Source organism: Photinus pyralis, unplaced genomic scaffold, assembly GCF_008802855.1.
Source record: "Photinus pyralis isolate 1611_PpyrPB1 unplaced genomic scaffold, Ppyr1.3 Ppyr1.4_LG8, whole genome shotgun sequence".
NCBI lineage: Eukaryota > Metazoa > Arthropoda > Insecta > Coleoptera > Lampyridae > Photinus > Photinus pyralis.
Window position 1 is genome coordinate 15,249,741 of NW_022170819.1, and position 15,105 is coordinate 15,264,845.

Here is a 15,105-nt window from a genome sequence, read left to right on the forward strand (position 1 = left end):
ATTTGGCCATAGCGCTCTGTTTGCCTATTGGTGGGTGGTGTTAGAACTCGTTTATGTTGTCTGTGACGTTGTGTAGTAAGTATACCTACTAAAATGCAATCCTGTGCTGTCATATTGGTAATTTATTAATATTATTCGCACCATAATTCGTTAACATTTTCGCCGTGCATCCTCCGGAAGTCACGTTTTTACAAATATTCAAACTGATTTAAGCGGGCAGTCTAATTGCCCACTTCCACCAATAGATGTCGCAAAAATGGAATGCATTTTATTTGGTTTTTGTATCCCACAAAAAAACCCTCATTATTTATATATCGGTATTTGGAAAACAATACGGGCAAAACTCACCCCCTTTAACTTGAACGAAACGATTCCGATCACCTGCCCACGATACGAAATGCTTATTGCGTAACATATGTTTTGAAATGCAGCTGATGTGCTGATATCTACTCGGTTCAACAAGTGGAGTGGACCAGTTGTCAGTTCTCACGGATTATGTTTGCATCATTTACGAAGTTCACTTTTAATTGTAAATCTATATTAAATGACCGTTTCGGAAAATAATCCATATGCCAAGAAAGTGCTATGTATAACAATGTTCAGTGGATAACTGCAAGTATTGTACTTGCATTGTGTTTTTGCGGTGGCTTTCTGGATGTACTTACCTCCCAAGAGGTTAGTGGGTGTATATTTTATTACAGAAATTTCGAAGGTAAATCAAACGCTACTGTTACAGTCCCAAGGATTCACTACGGATATCGCTAAAGAATGGGACAAGCGGTTATTGTTGTTTTCCACGCTCGATGGGAGTCTAGTGGCGGTTGACCAGCAGTCTGGGAAGATTCAATGGAAAATTAAAGACAGTACGTAGTATTTTTCGAAAGAAGTGCCACATCACAAATTGCGGTTATGTGATTGTTTACCTTTCAGGGCCTACTGTGACAGTTCCGCTAGATACCACAGATGCAATTATTCCACTGTTTCTACCAGATCCCAGGGACGGTTCCCTATATCTGCTAGGCGACAGTAGGCAACCACTGAAAAAGTTGCCTTTCACGATTCCACAGTTGGTTGCATCATCGCCATGTCGGAGTTCGGATGGAATTTTATACACAGGTACGGTACGCTTGGGGTAGTGGCAGTTGTTAATGTTCGGATTACACAGGTAAAAAGAAGGACAGTTGGTACATGTTGGATCCAAGAACTGGCCAGAGGGAGCAAGTTCTCGGTTGGGATCGAATGAGCCCGACGTGTCCGATCGAAAGCGTAGATGGAGTATATGTCGGCAGAACGCAGTATTCGATTATGATGGTTGATAGTAGAAACACGAATCGGAAGTGGAACGTGACATTTTATGATTACACCGCCAATCCGTTAAGCAAGGAGATGTTGAATAATTACGGTAGGTCGCTTAGAATGCCAAATAGGAGTTTCATGGTATAGGAGAAATGGTGGCCAGTATTTATAATGTGTGCTTTTGACCAAAATTATTAGCCTTTCTGTGGCTCTGTTGGAAATAAGTTGTCAATTCTGGTATGTAGGTAGAAATTGTATGTAGTGTGAGCCTAAAAATTGTTGGTGAACACCATGCTTTATTACGTTTACAGGTTATCTATTCTATGCCGTATTCTTTTATCTAAAGTGTGTTTTGAAAGGTACATATTTTTTTAATCATCTCATTTATCACTAATCTCACCAATCAGAAGTGGTTTTTTTTGCCAAATTAATATCAGATAATTTGTGAACAAGTAAATGTGGCTTCTTTCATCTTGGACATGACCCATATAGGAATATATAGTCTGTATTCTCATCCGTCATAAGGATTAAGATCTTCACACTTAAGTATATCTCTTACAAAGCTGCACTTTTATTTTTTATATACAGGGTACACGAAAAGTCCAGGCACGGTAATTGATCTCTGTTCTCTGGAGGTCAATATTCTTCAGATTTGGCATGTCTATACCGCAAACAACAAAAAATTTATTGGTAACTTTTTGATTACTAGTAGTTCAACTACTACCTTTTTTTAAATGAAATATACTGTAAATTTTTATTTTTAAATACGCAATAAAAAAATCTACGATAGAAAATGCCAAAGAGTCTGCTTCAATTAAAAACTAATAATTAAAACTCGATACAAGTTAGAAACTTTCATGCTCAATTAAGTTGTTGCCAAATTGTAAACAGCGAACATTATATAACATTATAATAATAATAATAATTATTATTTCCAACCAATGCTATATAGGATTTTCTAGAGCTTATGATTTTGTCATTTTTATTATTCTCAGAGATCGCATCAGGTACTTAAGGCTCTAGTTTTAGGCTCATGCCACGATTTTTCACGGAAATGAAATATAATCACATTTGCATTTATGCACGCTAAGATGGCGGCAAAATACCAGTGTAAACAAAACCAGCAAATATATTACGCCCTCGCAAAAAACAAAACGTTCGACTCATCATACGAGCCGATAACAAATATCGTAATTGAAGAACGCCTAGTTTTATGCAACCGAAATAACTTCTTACAACAAATAAAGATCTGGCTATCATATTAATTAATTTGGATATTATCGTTTTGGCTTCCGTATTTTTATTTTCGTTCGTGTGCGAAAAGTCATTATGCAAACACAAATGACGAGAGCCAATTTTCCTCCTAATAATACATATTTATCCTATGGTGTTGAGGTGCTGAAAAATCACACTATGCACCTTTTAAATATTTGGACATTGACATTACAGTGTGCACGTTTTAAATCCTTCGAGATTTTGTGAGTTCAGAGATGCCGTTTTAGGATACGGTGTTGATGTGCTGAAAAATCACACTGTGCACATTTTAAATATTTGGAAGTATTGTTTAATACACTAATAGAAGCAATTAATAGAATATGAGTAGTGGGGGTGCTTGAACTTATTACGCGCCGGGTACAGTAGTTCGTTATGTTATCACACCGTGCACATTTTAAATCCTTTGAAGACTTAGAGGTCATTTCAGAACATGTTGAAGATTGTTGCAAAATTGCAATGTGACTGGCGTTAGATTTATTTTTATTCCAAGTGCACATGTATCAAATTTCATTTGAATGCTTTCCTAAATAATAAAGTGAGCATTGCACATACGTTAAACCAAATTTTGGACACTGCGCATGCGCAAAACCAAGAATATAGTTACTTACGAGGTCCTTGCACCAAACCTTATATCGCTCAAATCGGTTTAGTCGTGTAGAAGTGGTACATGTGACGGACGAACCGCAAAGTGCAATCAATAGCGATTTTTAGCGCATTTTTTAAGAATTAAAAAAAATGCTATTGTTTGCGTATTGTTCGTCCGGACCCACTTCTGCCGTTTCGAACTACTTCTAGGGGAATGGTCCTAGAGTCCTGGAATTTTTTGCAGTAGGTAGCGTATATCTTGAAGGTGTGCCAGACGGCCATTAAATTTCGTTGTCTAAAAGGCCCCCCCCCCCCCATGAATTATTTCCTAAGGTGTGTTTTTGAAAGTAAAACGTGCATAACTTTTAAATGCGACAACCAATTGGTCTCAGATTTTGCATCCGCATGCCTTTAGTGGTGCGAAGTTAAACTAAAGGGGTGAGGGGGGGGGGGGGTTAAACATTAATTTTATCTCTCATTGTATTCTAATTAAAGGTCTCAACGAAAGGAACCGTTTTCTACCAACTACTGCCCCTCTTTCTGTCCTCTTATCAAAGTATGGGGAGGAGGGGGGGGGGACTAGTTTTATCCTTCATGGTATTCTAATGGAAGGTCTCAACGAAATGAATTAATTGCTACCACCCATAGCCCTCCTCGACCTCTTATCGTGATCGGGTATATTCTCTTATACCTCAAGAACGGATTGTCGGAAGAAGGTACCCACAAGGGGCGATTGGGACGTCTGCAAGAAATATATACATTGGTGATGTCAAAATGAAAGCTATTTCGGTTAAAAAAAATGCGCTTTATCTGCACATGAGTTGTGCACAATTTATACTTGTTTACTTTGAGGAAAGAACGCTAAAAATATTTCTTGTGTTACTTGACCTTGAATTAAATTTTGTGTGCAAGGCAAACCCTATGGGTCCGCAAACCGCCACTAATGTACCGTGGACGTATGCGACCGTGGTTTATAGTTTGTATCAGAGGACAACCTGCAAAAAACTGTTCCTCCTGCGCTCCTCTCCTTGGCTTATAATTCTATTCGGATTCTTATTCAATAGTCACGATTAATACTGATGTTGTAGAACTTGTGCACTTTGCGTCGTCGTCAACGGGTCGTTTGGTCACAATGGACAGGCGGAGGGGATCCTTGGTGTGGGATATTGATACTGAAAGTCCGGTGGTTGCGATCTACATTATGGACCCCAGTGGTTTGTTGAGTTTGCCGTTTACCAGCATGGCTAATCACACAATTGGACATCTGGCAACCGACTGGGTTAGTCATCAGAAACCGTTCCAGTACCAGCCTTCTCATATGAAGCTGTAGTATGTTTATGCCTGGGTTCGGTATTCGCAGGACTTAATTTGTCATTACAGCCCTACGTTGTATGTGGGCGAGTACATGTACGGTTTGTATGCGTTACCGTCGCTCGTTGATCAAAACACAGTCACCATAACTACATCAGAAGATGGCCCGTTACTATTGGAAGGTCCCGATTTTCCAAAATGCCAAAATCCCCCGCCTACTTACCCGATACCGGGCAAAAATTACTACGTTCACCAGGGTAAGATTTCATTCTTGTTTCATATTAATCCTTTCATGTTTATTTAGGTGGCGGGGAACCGGTAATATTTCAAAGTGTACCTAAAGCAAATGACACTGTGATCTACTTGGGGCATTACAATGTACCCGATTTCGACTTGGGCAAACTGCTAATAGCCGGCCAAAATTTGGCCTATCTAAATTTGCTAACAGACGAGTCGAGCACCACCAAGCAAACCAACGAGAAGCCGAAATCCACCCAAAGTGAGGAACACAATTCGAAACTAAAGTGGACTGATATATTCCAGGTATTGGATCAGTTTCTAAAACAATTTCTACCATTTCACTTTAGGACAACAAACATTCCGTTGGCGTTCAGACCGACGACGTAAAAAACGAGAGTGGACCACCGGAAACAGATGACCCGGTTTCGTCTACCTCTCTCAAGATGTTCGTTGTAGACACGTACGGGCAAGTAAAAGTATGGATTAATCAACAGGACAATAAGGGGCTTAAACTTACGCTCATCATACTTATCGGCTGTATTATTGCCATGTTTTGGTACCTACAGATGCAGGTGAGTTGTGTTGACCTTGACCCCGATTGATTGTCGGTTTTAAAAATAACCACTTGAAGCGCGCTTAAATTAATATTTAGCTTAACCATAATATGCGAAATTTCGGTTTTAATGTATAATTTGGCGTTTATTATCTCGAACTCCTTGACGATAAACTCCTAATTTAGGACGTTTCATGTTATCTTAGACATAAATCAACTGAAGTATTTTTAATCGTCTGAGATATTGCAGGATGATTGGTCCTTGAGATGATCTGTTTGCACGTGATGGTGCACTTTAATTTAAAAGATATCATCTAGTGAAGGATCTGGGTAGAGTAGAGGCGTCTATTAAAAAAAGTACAGAATAGGTCAAAGTTTATTGGAACTTTGAATTTCTGTCCACCTTCTTCTGCGTTCAAATTGTATGAGCTTAAACAATTTGGCCACTAGGTGGCGTTGTAGTTATTTTCTTTGATGGCCATATGGTAAACGCCCCCTAGTGATCTAGTAAGGTTAAGTAATAAAATTTGAGCTTCCTTAGAAATCGTTGTGCGGTTTCTTGTGTCTTTTTTTCCTGAGGCTGAGGTAGGGGACGGAAGTGAGTAAAAAAAATGTTTCATGTGAATAATTTTCATGGGTCGATTTCTTTAGGAATATTAAAACTACTTCGAACAAAATTCCTTACAAAATAATCGACCACTTTATACAAATCAAAACATTTAAAATAACTTACAGTAATTGACGTTGGTAATATTCTCGTCTGGTTATAATTGATCCTATCTCTCCTTAGGAAATGCCGCTTCGCTTAGCTTAGAAATATGGAAACAGACCGCTTCAATGTTACAGCCGTCTCGTTGATGAATGCAAAATAAAAATATTCATACATATTGTGAATTCAATCCACCTAATGTTGTGCTGTTTTAAATTTGACCGTTTATTAACTGGGTTTTGCTGTGAGCATCGTCTTTAAATTTTTTCCCGTATGCCGTTAAACACAAAGGTTTCTGGTGCGGGAGAACTTCACCTCCAAATAGATTGATTTTAAATTCGCACAATTTTTGTAGGTAATTCGCAATTCGCCGCGAACTCGAATCACAGCCCTTACTATGTTTTGTACCCGAAGTCAAATTGCTAATTCTTTACTGCTATTCAGATAGATTTCACTCAATAAAGTACCCGTTCTAGTTCTTGAAAACGCATACGAATCTTGCTATGATCGCTTCAAAATTTTTATAAGCTCGCACTTGTAACTTCACTCCGAATTCATTTTCCGCCTACTTAGCACGGTACATCACCATTATCGCAATTATGCGAAAATAAAATTCCCACTCCCAAATAGGCTAACCCTTGGAAGGCCTAACATCGTCTGCCAAAAACCCCCTTACAATCCGGTCTCTCTTCGCTTATCTCGCACCGCACACTGTTATCGAAAACGTACACGTTGTTTTCGCCAGACATACTTTCGTTCTCGTTCCCTATGAAGCGGTACATGTGTACATTTTCATATGCTGAACAAAATACAACATCGAGAAAATACTTTTTTAATTTTAAAGCGACCCCCCCCCCTCGTTTTAGGTCCGCGAATTTCAGCAACTATCGCAAAACGGCTCTAGAGGCAGTCAGAACGGCTCCGTCGGACGAAACGGCGCCATTTCCGCCCTCCCCGAGGAGTTGGACGACGGTAAAGTGCGAATCGGAAAGATCACCTTTCACCCGGAGCAGCTGCTCGGAAAAGGATGCGAGGGCACCTTCGTGTACAGGTAACCGCGGAGGAGAAGTGTGGCGCTTTCGTAACGCGGATCGTTTGTAGGGGAGAATTCGATCAGAGACAGGTCGCCGTTAAACGCCTACTACCCGAATGCTTCACGTTCGCCGATCGGGAGGTCGCACTGCTGCGCGAGAGCGACGCCCATCCGAACGTTATTCGCTATTTTTGTACAGAACAGGATCGTATGTTTCGATATATTGCGTTGGAATTGTGTCACGCCACCGTACACGATTATGTGCTGGGGCAGTATGACACTTCGCTTATAACGCCTTTGGACATTTTAATTCAAGCGACTTCGGGATTGGCACATTTACACTCTCTTGATATAGGTAAGTTCGTTGGTCGAAAATAAAATGCTGTAGTGAATGATTGGCTTTAAACCCTGGAGCTGGACCAGAACTATTTGTATGATTGATTGATACCAGGGGGAAACAACTTTGGATTTTTGGTATACACTCCTCTGAATTAATTTGAATTAACGGGAATTAATTTGAATTAACGTGAACTAATTAGAATTAACGTGAATTAATTCCAATTAACATGAATTAATTCCAATTAACATGAATTAATTTGAATTAAAGTGAATTAACTTGAATTAGCGTGAATTAATTTGAGTTTACGTGAATTTACGTGAATTAATTTGAATTAGAATTTTTGGTGTACACCAAAAATGTTACTGGTTTCCCCCTAGGATGGATACCTTTAAAGTTAAACCATCAAAATTCATGGTGCGGGTATCGGTCAACAGGATATTTAGGCGTGATGTTTCTCTAGACAAAATTAATAATGGAGTACTCCAATTATCATTGAAGGAATGCATGAAAAAGCGTTTTTAAAAACATTAGTAAAGGTGTTGTTGATAAACAACATTCTGAATGCAAGTGTAGTGAAAAATTTCAAAACTTCAATACAGATAGTCATTAACCAATCAGTAAAAAGTAAGTAAAAACACTTTTTTTTAGTTCACAGAGACATTAAACCCCAAAACGTTCTACTATCGATGCCGGACGCAAAAGGTCAAACAAGGGCAATGATATCCGATTTTGGTCTCTGTAAAAAATTACAAGTCGGCCGCGTATCTTTCTCACGCAGATCTGGCGTTACGGGCACGGATGGTTGGATTGCTCCCGAAATGCTCAACGGAAGCGAACGCACGGTGAGTAGCCCCCCAAACGAGCGTAATTTCTGCAATGACGTCAATTTTAGACTTGCGCCGTCGACTTGTTTTCATTGGGTTGTCTATTCTACTACGTTCTTTCCAAGGGGTCGCATCCTTTCGGCGATTCCTTGAGGCGGCAAGCGAACATTCTGGGGAACGTGTCCGATTTGGGCAACCTAAAAGGGGAACCGTGGCAAATCGCAATTCAAAAACCACTAATTGCAGATCTCATCTCGGTGAAGACTCAGGATCGACCGCCTTGTACAGCGATACTGGTGCATCCGATCTTTTGGAGCAATTCGAAAATTTTGGCGTTTTTCCAGGTATGCGCATGACGTTATGTTGACGGAAGTTATTGTATTTACTCGCAGGATGTGAGCGACAGAATTGAGAAAGCCGAACCGGATGATCATGTTCTGATGACTTTGGAGCGAGACGCTGCGTTTGTCGTTCGAGGCGATTGGAGGCGGTACATTAGTACAGAGATTGGAAAAGATCTACGGAAGTATAGATCTTATAGTGGGGACTCATTGCGAGATTTGCTGCGAGCGCTCAGAAATAAAGTACGTATATTGCTACCTATATGTGCTGTCTAAATTTTATTAATTCAAGAAACCCAGTCCCCTTAATCTTGTTCGCCTTGAAAGTTCGGGGAAGAATCCCTTCTCTCCCACCCAATTTTCCCTAATATACTGGCCGAGGTAAAAACCCAAAACGGACCTGATACAAACCAAACTTTAGGCACGTTTCTTATAGGTACATGTAAAGGTTTAGCAAAAAATTCGTCCCTCATGCTCCATAAAGGTGCCCTTAGTGCGACAGAGATTTGGTTGGCTAGTTATTGGATAATTTGAGGAGTAGGGTGTTTTGTAGGTTTAGTTCTGTTCTTTTTTACTATGAAGCGGTACACTTATAAAATGACAAATTTGTAAATTCAAAAGCAAATCTTTCTCAGCCAACAGCGACCACCTGTTAATGACCAATAAACACTTGCCGCTTAAAAATACACAAAAATTCAAAACATTTAAAGTGTACACATTGCACTCTTGCAGGAAACATTTTCTGAAACATCTCTTAAGACACAACTCAAAGGATTTAAAATGTGCACTGTGTGATTATACAAGGAATAACTGTACCTGGCGCGCAAGAAGGTCACGTACCCCCTCTATTCGTATTCTATTAATTGCACCTAATAGTGCCCCATAGAGCCAGTTGGCTTCTCCTGCAGGCTCTAAGTTAGGCATCAGCGCATCAGAACGGGGTCTGGCGTTCTAAAATACCGCTCGAGCGCTCTTAATTTCATCAAAAATTCTCGCGAGCAGCCAGTTGTTTTGCAAAGCGAAACTCCTAAACGTGCTCGAGCGGTTTATCGCGAGCGCTGGGGAAAAGTTCTCGTGAGCGGAATAAACGCTCACGAGCGGCGCTTAATCTTTAAGCGCTTGAGGGCAGAAAAAAGCGCTCGAACGCCGAGCACTTTAAGTAAATGCTCGAGTATCGAGCACCAAGCGGCCGCTCCGAAAAGCGGTCGCAAGCGCTTTTTCCGCTTGGAGCACTTTTTCGAGCGGAACGCTCGCGAGCAGTACCCAGCTCGGCAGCGCATAGCCATCTTATGTGCCGGTACCAGAAAGTTAAGTAGGTATGTGTTAACTTACACACTCAGAATACTTTCAAATTTTTAAAATGTGCACAGTGTGATTTTGCAAACACCATGTCCTGAAACGGCATCTCGTAACTCACAAAATCTAAACAGATTTGAAATCTGCACACTGTAATGGCATTAGGTGAAAATGTTAGGCAGTGTCAATGTACCCATATATGAATACGCGGTTCGCCAAGATTCATCTGCTCTGGTATTATCTAAAAAAAATGAATGTTTGTCTTGTCTGTCTGTCTCTTATGCCTGTCTAAATCGTTCACCCGATTGCGAATTGCGATGAAACTTTGGGGAATGGTTGGACATATGCTCGCGATAAATTGTTTTAATGAATATAGACTTTATTGGTACCACTGGAAAGCATTTTTCAGTAGCTTTCCAACGATGTGTCACAAGTATGGAGTTGCCATTTAGGATTTTTGAAGTGGGGGGGTTAAGGGGGGTGGGAGGTTGTCACTCATAACGTCATTCTGGTTCCCCCTCGATACCCCCGAAACTGTTTTTAACGATTTTCAATATCTTCTTTAGATTGGAAAATAGGTATGGCCAACTGCAAGTTTTAAAATTGACACCCGTATAACATTTGTTAAATATTGTCTTATAGTGTACCATATTGCGGCTCAAACTGTATCACACATCGTTCACACTGAGACAAATGACATGATTTTTTAAAATACATTTAGGGGTTAATATTTATTTTTTTATTGCAAAAAAACACTGTAATCTGTTATTAGTGTGGTTGTATTTATGTTTTGCATTATTCAAAATAAATGAACTTATCTAATACGGCTTTCTATGCCTTTTATTTAAATATCGTCTCACAGTGTATTGCCCTCCCCTATATGTGGGTTAGATATGTTGGCTCAGATCCTCCTAATTGAAAGTAAATCGGATGCCTATCTACACATAGTCTGTTTCAAATTAAGTCGGCACTATTGTTAACTTTCTTGATAGAGTAGTCTACTGAATCCAAATCTGTAATTAAAAAAACAAAACAACACTGAAAACTATTTGGAAAAGGCGATGTTGTTTTGTTTTTTAATTGGAGATTTGGATTCAGTGGAAAAAATACACAATTTCTGTAATTAACCGTCTTACTAATCCTACAACTAAGAAAGTTAATACTCATGGTACAATAAGACAAGGTATGCCTATGCGCATATTCACGTGACGTCATTGGGATAACTGGGTTCTACCACTCAATAAAGTAATGGGGTTTGTATAGTCCTACCAGTTAATAAAAGTGTATCTTCTTTATGGATGTGATAAGATTTGTTCAATCTGTGTCAACTGGGTCAACTTTTTCACATTAAACTTACAAAGTTTCAATGATTGCATGTTGTCGATACAAATATTTAAAGTTACAATAAAAATATGTAGTAAAAATTATATCCGCGTATCCAAATAAGGACGAGACCTCTAGCGGCAATAATAAAAACTTAAAAGGCTGTTTAAATTTCTGAAATAAGTATAGTAAGTGGTACGTTTACCTTCTCTGTTTCCTGGAATTTATTTTTAAATGCATACAGTGCGATTATTCAACCGACATTGAAGAGGTCATCTTAATCTGTTATCACACAAGATTTCCAAAGGTTTAAAATGTGCCCAGTGTGACTATGCAACTAATAAATACAGTTTAAAAAAGCGTATGTTAATGCACACAAGACTTCGAAGGATTTAAAATGCGCACAGTGTAATTACGCAACCAAATACTTCTCTCTTTAAAATGCAGTTGCACAATTCACTTAGCTGTGGTCCGTGTGATTACGCAATCACTATTATATCTAATTTTAATAATAATAATAATAATAGTGTTTATTCTTCTCCTATAAACGTAATAATGACATTGAAAAAAAAATCCGAAAACAAAAAAGACAGAAGAATCACAAGGCGAAGTTAGATATACAAAGAGAAATCTTCGTATCCTGTTCTACCACTTCAACTTTGACAGAACATACAAATACTTATAAATTTAATACCTATCCTAATGAAAAATTGTGTTAATCTATCTTATTATTCGGTGATAGTTGAAAATATACTAATTCATAGTTAAATAGAATAGAAACAATTAAACAGCTTTATTATGTTTCTCATTTAATTAAAAAGAAAATTACAACCGCGCCATCTAGGTTATATAATGCGTATTTATTGTCTCGCCTAGCCTAGAAAATGAGTTTTTCTCACTTTACCTCTGCAATTGTCTTCTTTGCCTGCTTTAATTGTAACACGCTGTATACATTGATTCAAAAGTAATCAGACAATAAAAATAATATTTCTTTTAGAAACACCATTATCGTGAGTTACCTCCGGAAACGCAAGAGGAACTGGGAAGCATTCCAGACAGCTTCACCAGCTACTGGACGTCTCGATTTCCATTGCTGCTAATCCACACGTGGCTATCAATGCAGATCGTCGCACGCGAGACGTCTTTTTTGAGCTACTACCATCTTAATCATCGTTTTTCTTTGTGTAATTATAAAACAAAGCAGGCGATATTGTATCCACTTTATTGCAACGATATCGACGACGAATTCAACTTCGCCAGCACGGCGTCGGCCTACGACGAAAGCGCGGAGATTTTCAAGAGAAGTCCCAAAAAGGTGCTAAACATACGTAAATATTCCTACAAGCAAAATAGCTATAATAGAAGGTATAACGGGGGCGAAAACGATATGAATCACAACTTCGCCAACGAAAGGGTGCATTATGTAGATGATAGGAACGTGGGTCTCTTTAGAAATAATAATCCGTTAATCGCGAAAAGCTTGCTAGCTAGTAAGGTAGTAGATAGTAGTGTTTTAACGCAAGACGTCGTGTGCGATGAAAATGACGAGTTCGCCACGAGTCACTCTCAATTTGCCATTCGACCGAGGCGATACAGTAAAAATCGAAAGTTACTTAAACAAGTTTCTGAGCCTACAGAAGCATCAGCCGATAATAGCGATAAGAAAGTAAGTTAGGTTTAAACAAAATTGTTGGCATTGAGACTGGGTAATTTATTAAGAATGTTTGCGAGTACTAATACTAATTAATTTGATCAAAGATGAGTTGACTGTTGTTGCACCTTACAATTATTAAGGAGGTCGAAATTTAAGTTGTATCAGCTACAGATACGATGCGAATTGCGCAGCTGTTATTTCATTGATGTTAGAGAGTTACTGTCATTCCCACATGTTAGGACTAAATTTGATTATTTGATATATCAACAATGGATTAATTAAACAGTCATGAAGTAATAAAAAAAGACAATCAGACAGAAACAAGTAAAAGGTGTACACAAATTATTCAGTGTAAGGTGACAGGACAGGAAACAAAAATGCTCATACAGAGAGTTTGATAAAATGAAAGTGTATAGACGAATAAAAATAAAAGAGAGAAAAGGGAAGGAAAGAGGTTTTGAAATGGTATTGAAACAGTTGACACAAGTAATAGAAAATATAGTAATGAATGTAGGGCAGAGAAAATATAAAAAAGTAAAAATAAAGAAACTTGAAAAAGATAAAGCAACATCATGAACTGAATGAGAGCAAAAGTTGAAACACCTGAAAATTGTTACACGTTCTGTAATGGAGTGATTTTGTAATAGACTAAGATTGAAAAAAGATCTTCACTACAACTTAGATGATTTTCTTTTGTCTTTCTTTATTATTTTGCCTTTATTTTTAAGTGACTCTTTCGGCTGCTGCTCTACCAACTTAACTATACACTTATTCTCTATTTTCTTCCAGTTTTTGCTTTGTGATATGTTTCTTTGTATAATAGTTTGTCTACTGTTTAGCAATTGCAACAGTGGCATTTTTTGTTTGCTTTTTTCATCTTTTAATATCCCTTTGAAAGGTGATGCTAGTACTGCCCGAAGTAGAATTTTGTCAGTATTGGCTTTTGGTCGGATCTAATAGAACAATAAACATACAAAGTTATTACATTAAATGTGATGGTGATGCCAGAATTATCCGATTATTATAAAAAATTCAAGTGTTATCCATTGCTGGTCCACTTGTCACAATTGAGGAGCTACGGTACCCAATCTGTCAGTGGATTAATAAACAAACAAATCAATTAACCAATTCTAGTCAACATCCATAATAACCAATCAAGCAAGGTGAGGTTTGCAGATAACTCTCTAATATCTCAAAATGATAGATTGAGGTTCTGATTGAAGACGGCAGATATTCTTTAGCACTCATTCATCGAGTCCATTTATTAGGCGTATTCTCAGATTTAAAGGCGCATAACTTTGTAATTTTGTTATTTGCACGAGTTTTCGTTGCCGACTTACTCGAGTATGTTGACCACTGGCAAACGGCGCGTTTTTGTGAACCAAAATTGTTGACGTGATGGTGTCACTCGCTCTTGTTGACGATACGCTAGGTTGTGTTGTACGCGATTTGTCAACTAGCGTGGTGACGGCATGTATAAATCACTGTGATATTTTATTGTAGCACATTCCTACTTTTATAACAAATTGTATATAATTTGTAAGATATTAAGATGTTAACAACAGAGAAGCATAAAAATGCCCAAAAATTAACATTTTATATTGTTGATATGTACAAATGTAATTTAAAACTTGAAATTAATATATACATATAGTTAATATATTTTTATTAAAATAAAATCAAATTAGGGGGAGAGGGAGGAGGAAATGCCAATCACTCCTTAAACTTAATTATTTTAGTTTGTCCTTGTAATTTTCTAATATAATTATGTCTAGTTGCTATTTTGTATGTACTGTTACAAATTGTAGACATAGCAAATATACACGGTTATTTAATTTTGGTCTGTTATTAAATCCTAATTTATCTTATAGTACCTACCTACCTATTAAGTTACATTGGTACGTTTTCTATTCTCTCTATTAATCTTTGAATGTGCAGAAGTGAGTGCTGAGGATTTTGAAATTTTTAATTTGAACTTTTAATTTAGTTGAGACGTCAGCTCAAATCTGTACATTGCACAAACGTTCTAGCTCGAAATGTAAAACCATGGGCAGAGCTGTCAAAATAAAAAACGAGATCAAAGATGCATTTCATTTTAACACTAAATCCCGTGAATCCGCGCAGTCCGGTCCCAGGAGGTAGGAGGAGGCCCGAACCCGAACTTTCTTCCAACATGGAAAAAATATAAATCTCGCATAATGGAAATGAGATCGACACCAATTTGATGAAAAAATGAGAGAACACTATCTTTAATATAACCGTGAATCCAGTCAGTGGCGGTCCCAGGATTTGGTAAAGAGAGGGGCCCGAACCCGAACTTTCTTC

At 38.1% G+C, this 15,105-nt stretch overlaps 1 protein-coding gene across 1 annotated transcript; it reads left to right on the forward strand.

The window, feature by feature from the left end:
• The first annotated feature begins 245 nt into the window (after positions 1-245).
• On the forward strand, positions 246-14,615 carry LOC116178100 (serine/threonine-protein kinase/endoribonuclease ire-1-like). Its single transcript, XM_031497422.1, has 14 exons — positions 246-675; positions 737-863; positions 931-1,116; positions 1,166-1,402; positions 4,245-4,485; positions 4,537-4,724; positions 4,772-5,010; positions 5,055-5,279; positions 6,836-7,020; positions 7,071-7,357; positions 7,991-8,184; positions 8,235-8,510; positions 8,559-8,750; positions 12,124-14,615. Exons 1-14 carry the CDS (start codon positions 586-588, stop codon positions 12,799-12,801), a joined length of 3,345 nt encoding a protein of 1,114 aa, XP_031353282.1. The 5' UTR covers positions 246-585; the 3' UTR covers positions 12,802-14,615.
• Positions 14,616-15,105: the final 490 nt, after the last annotated feature.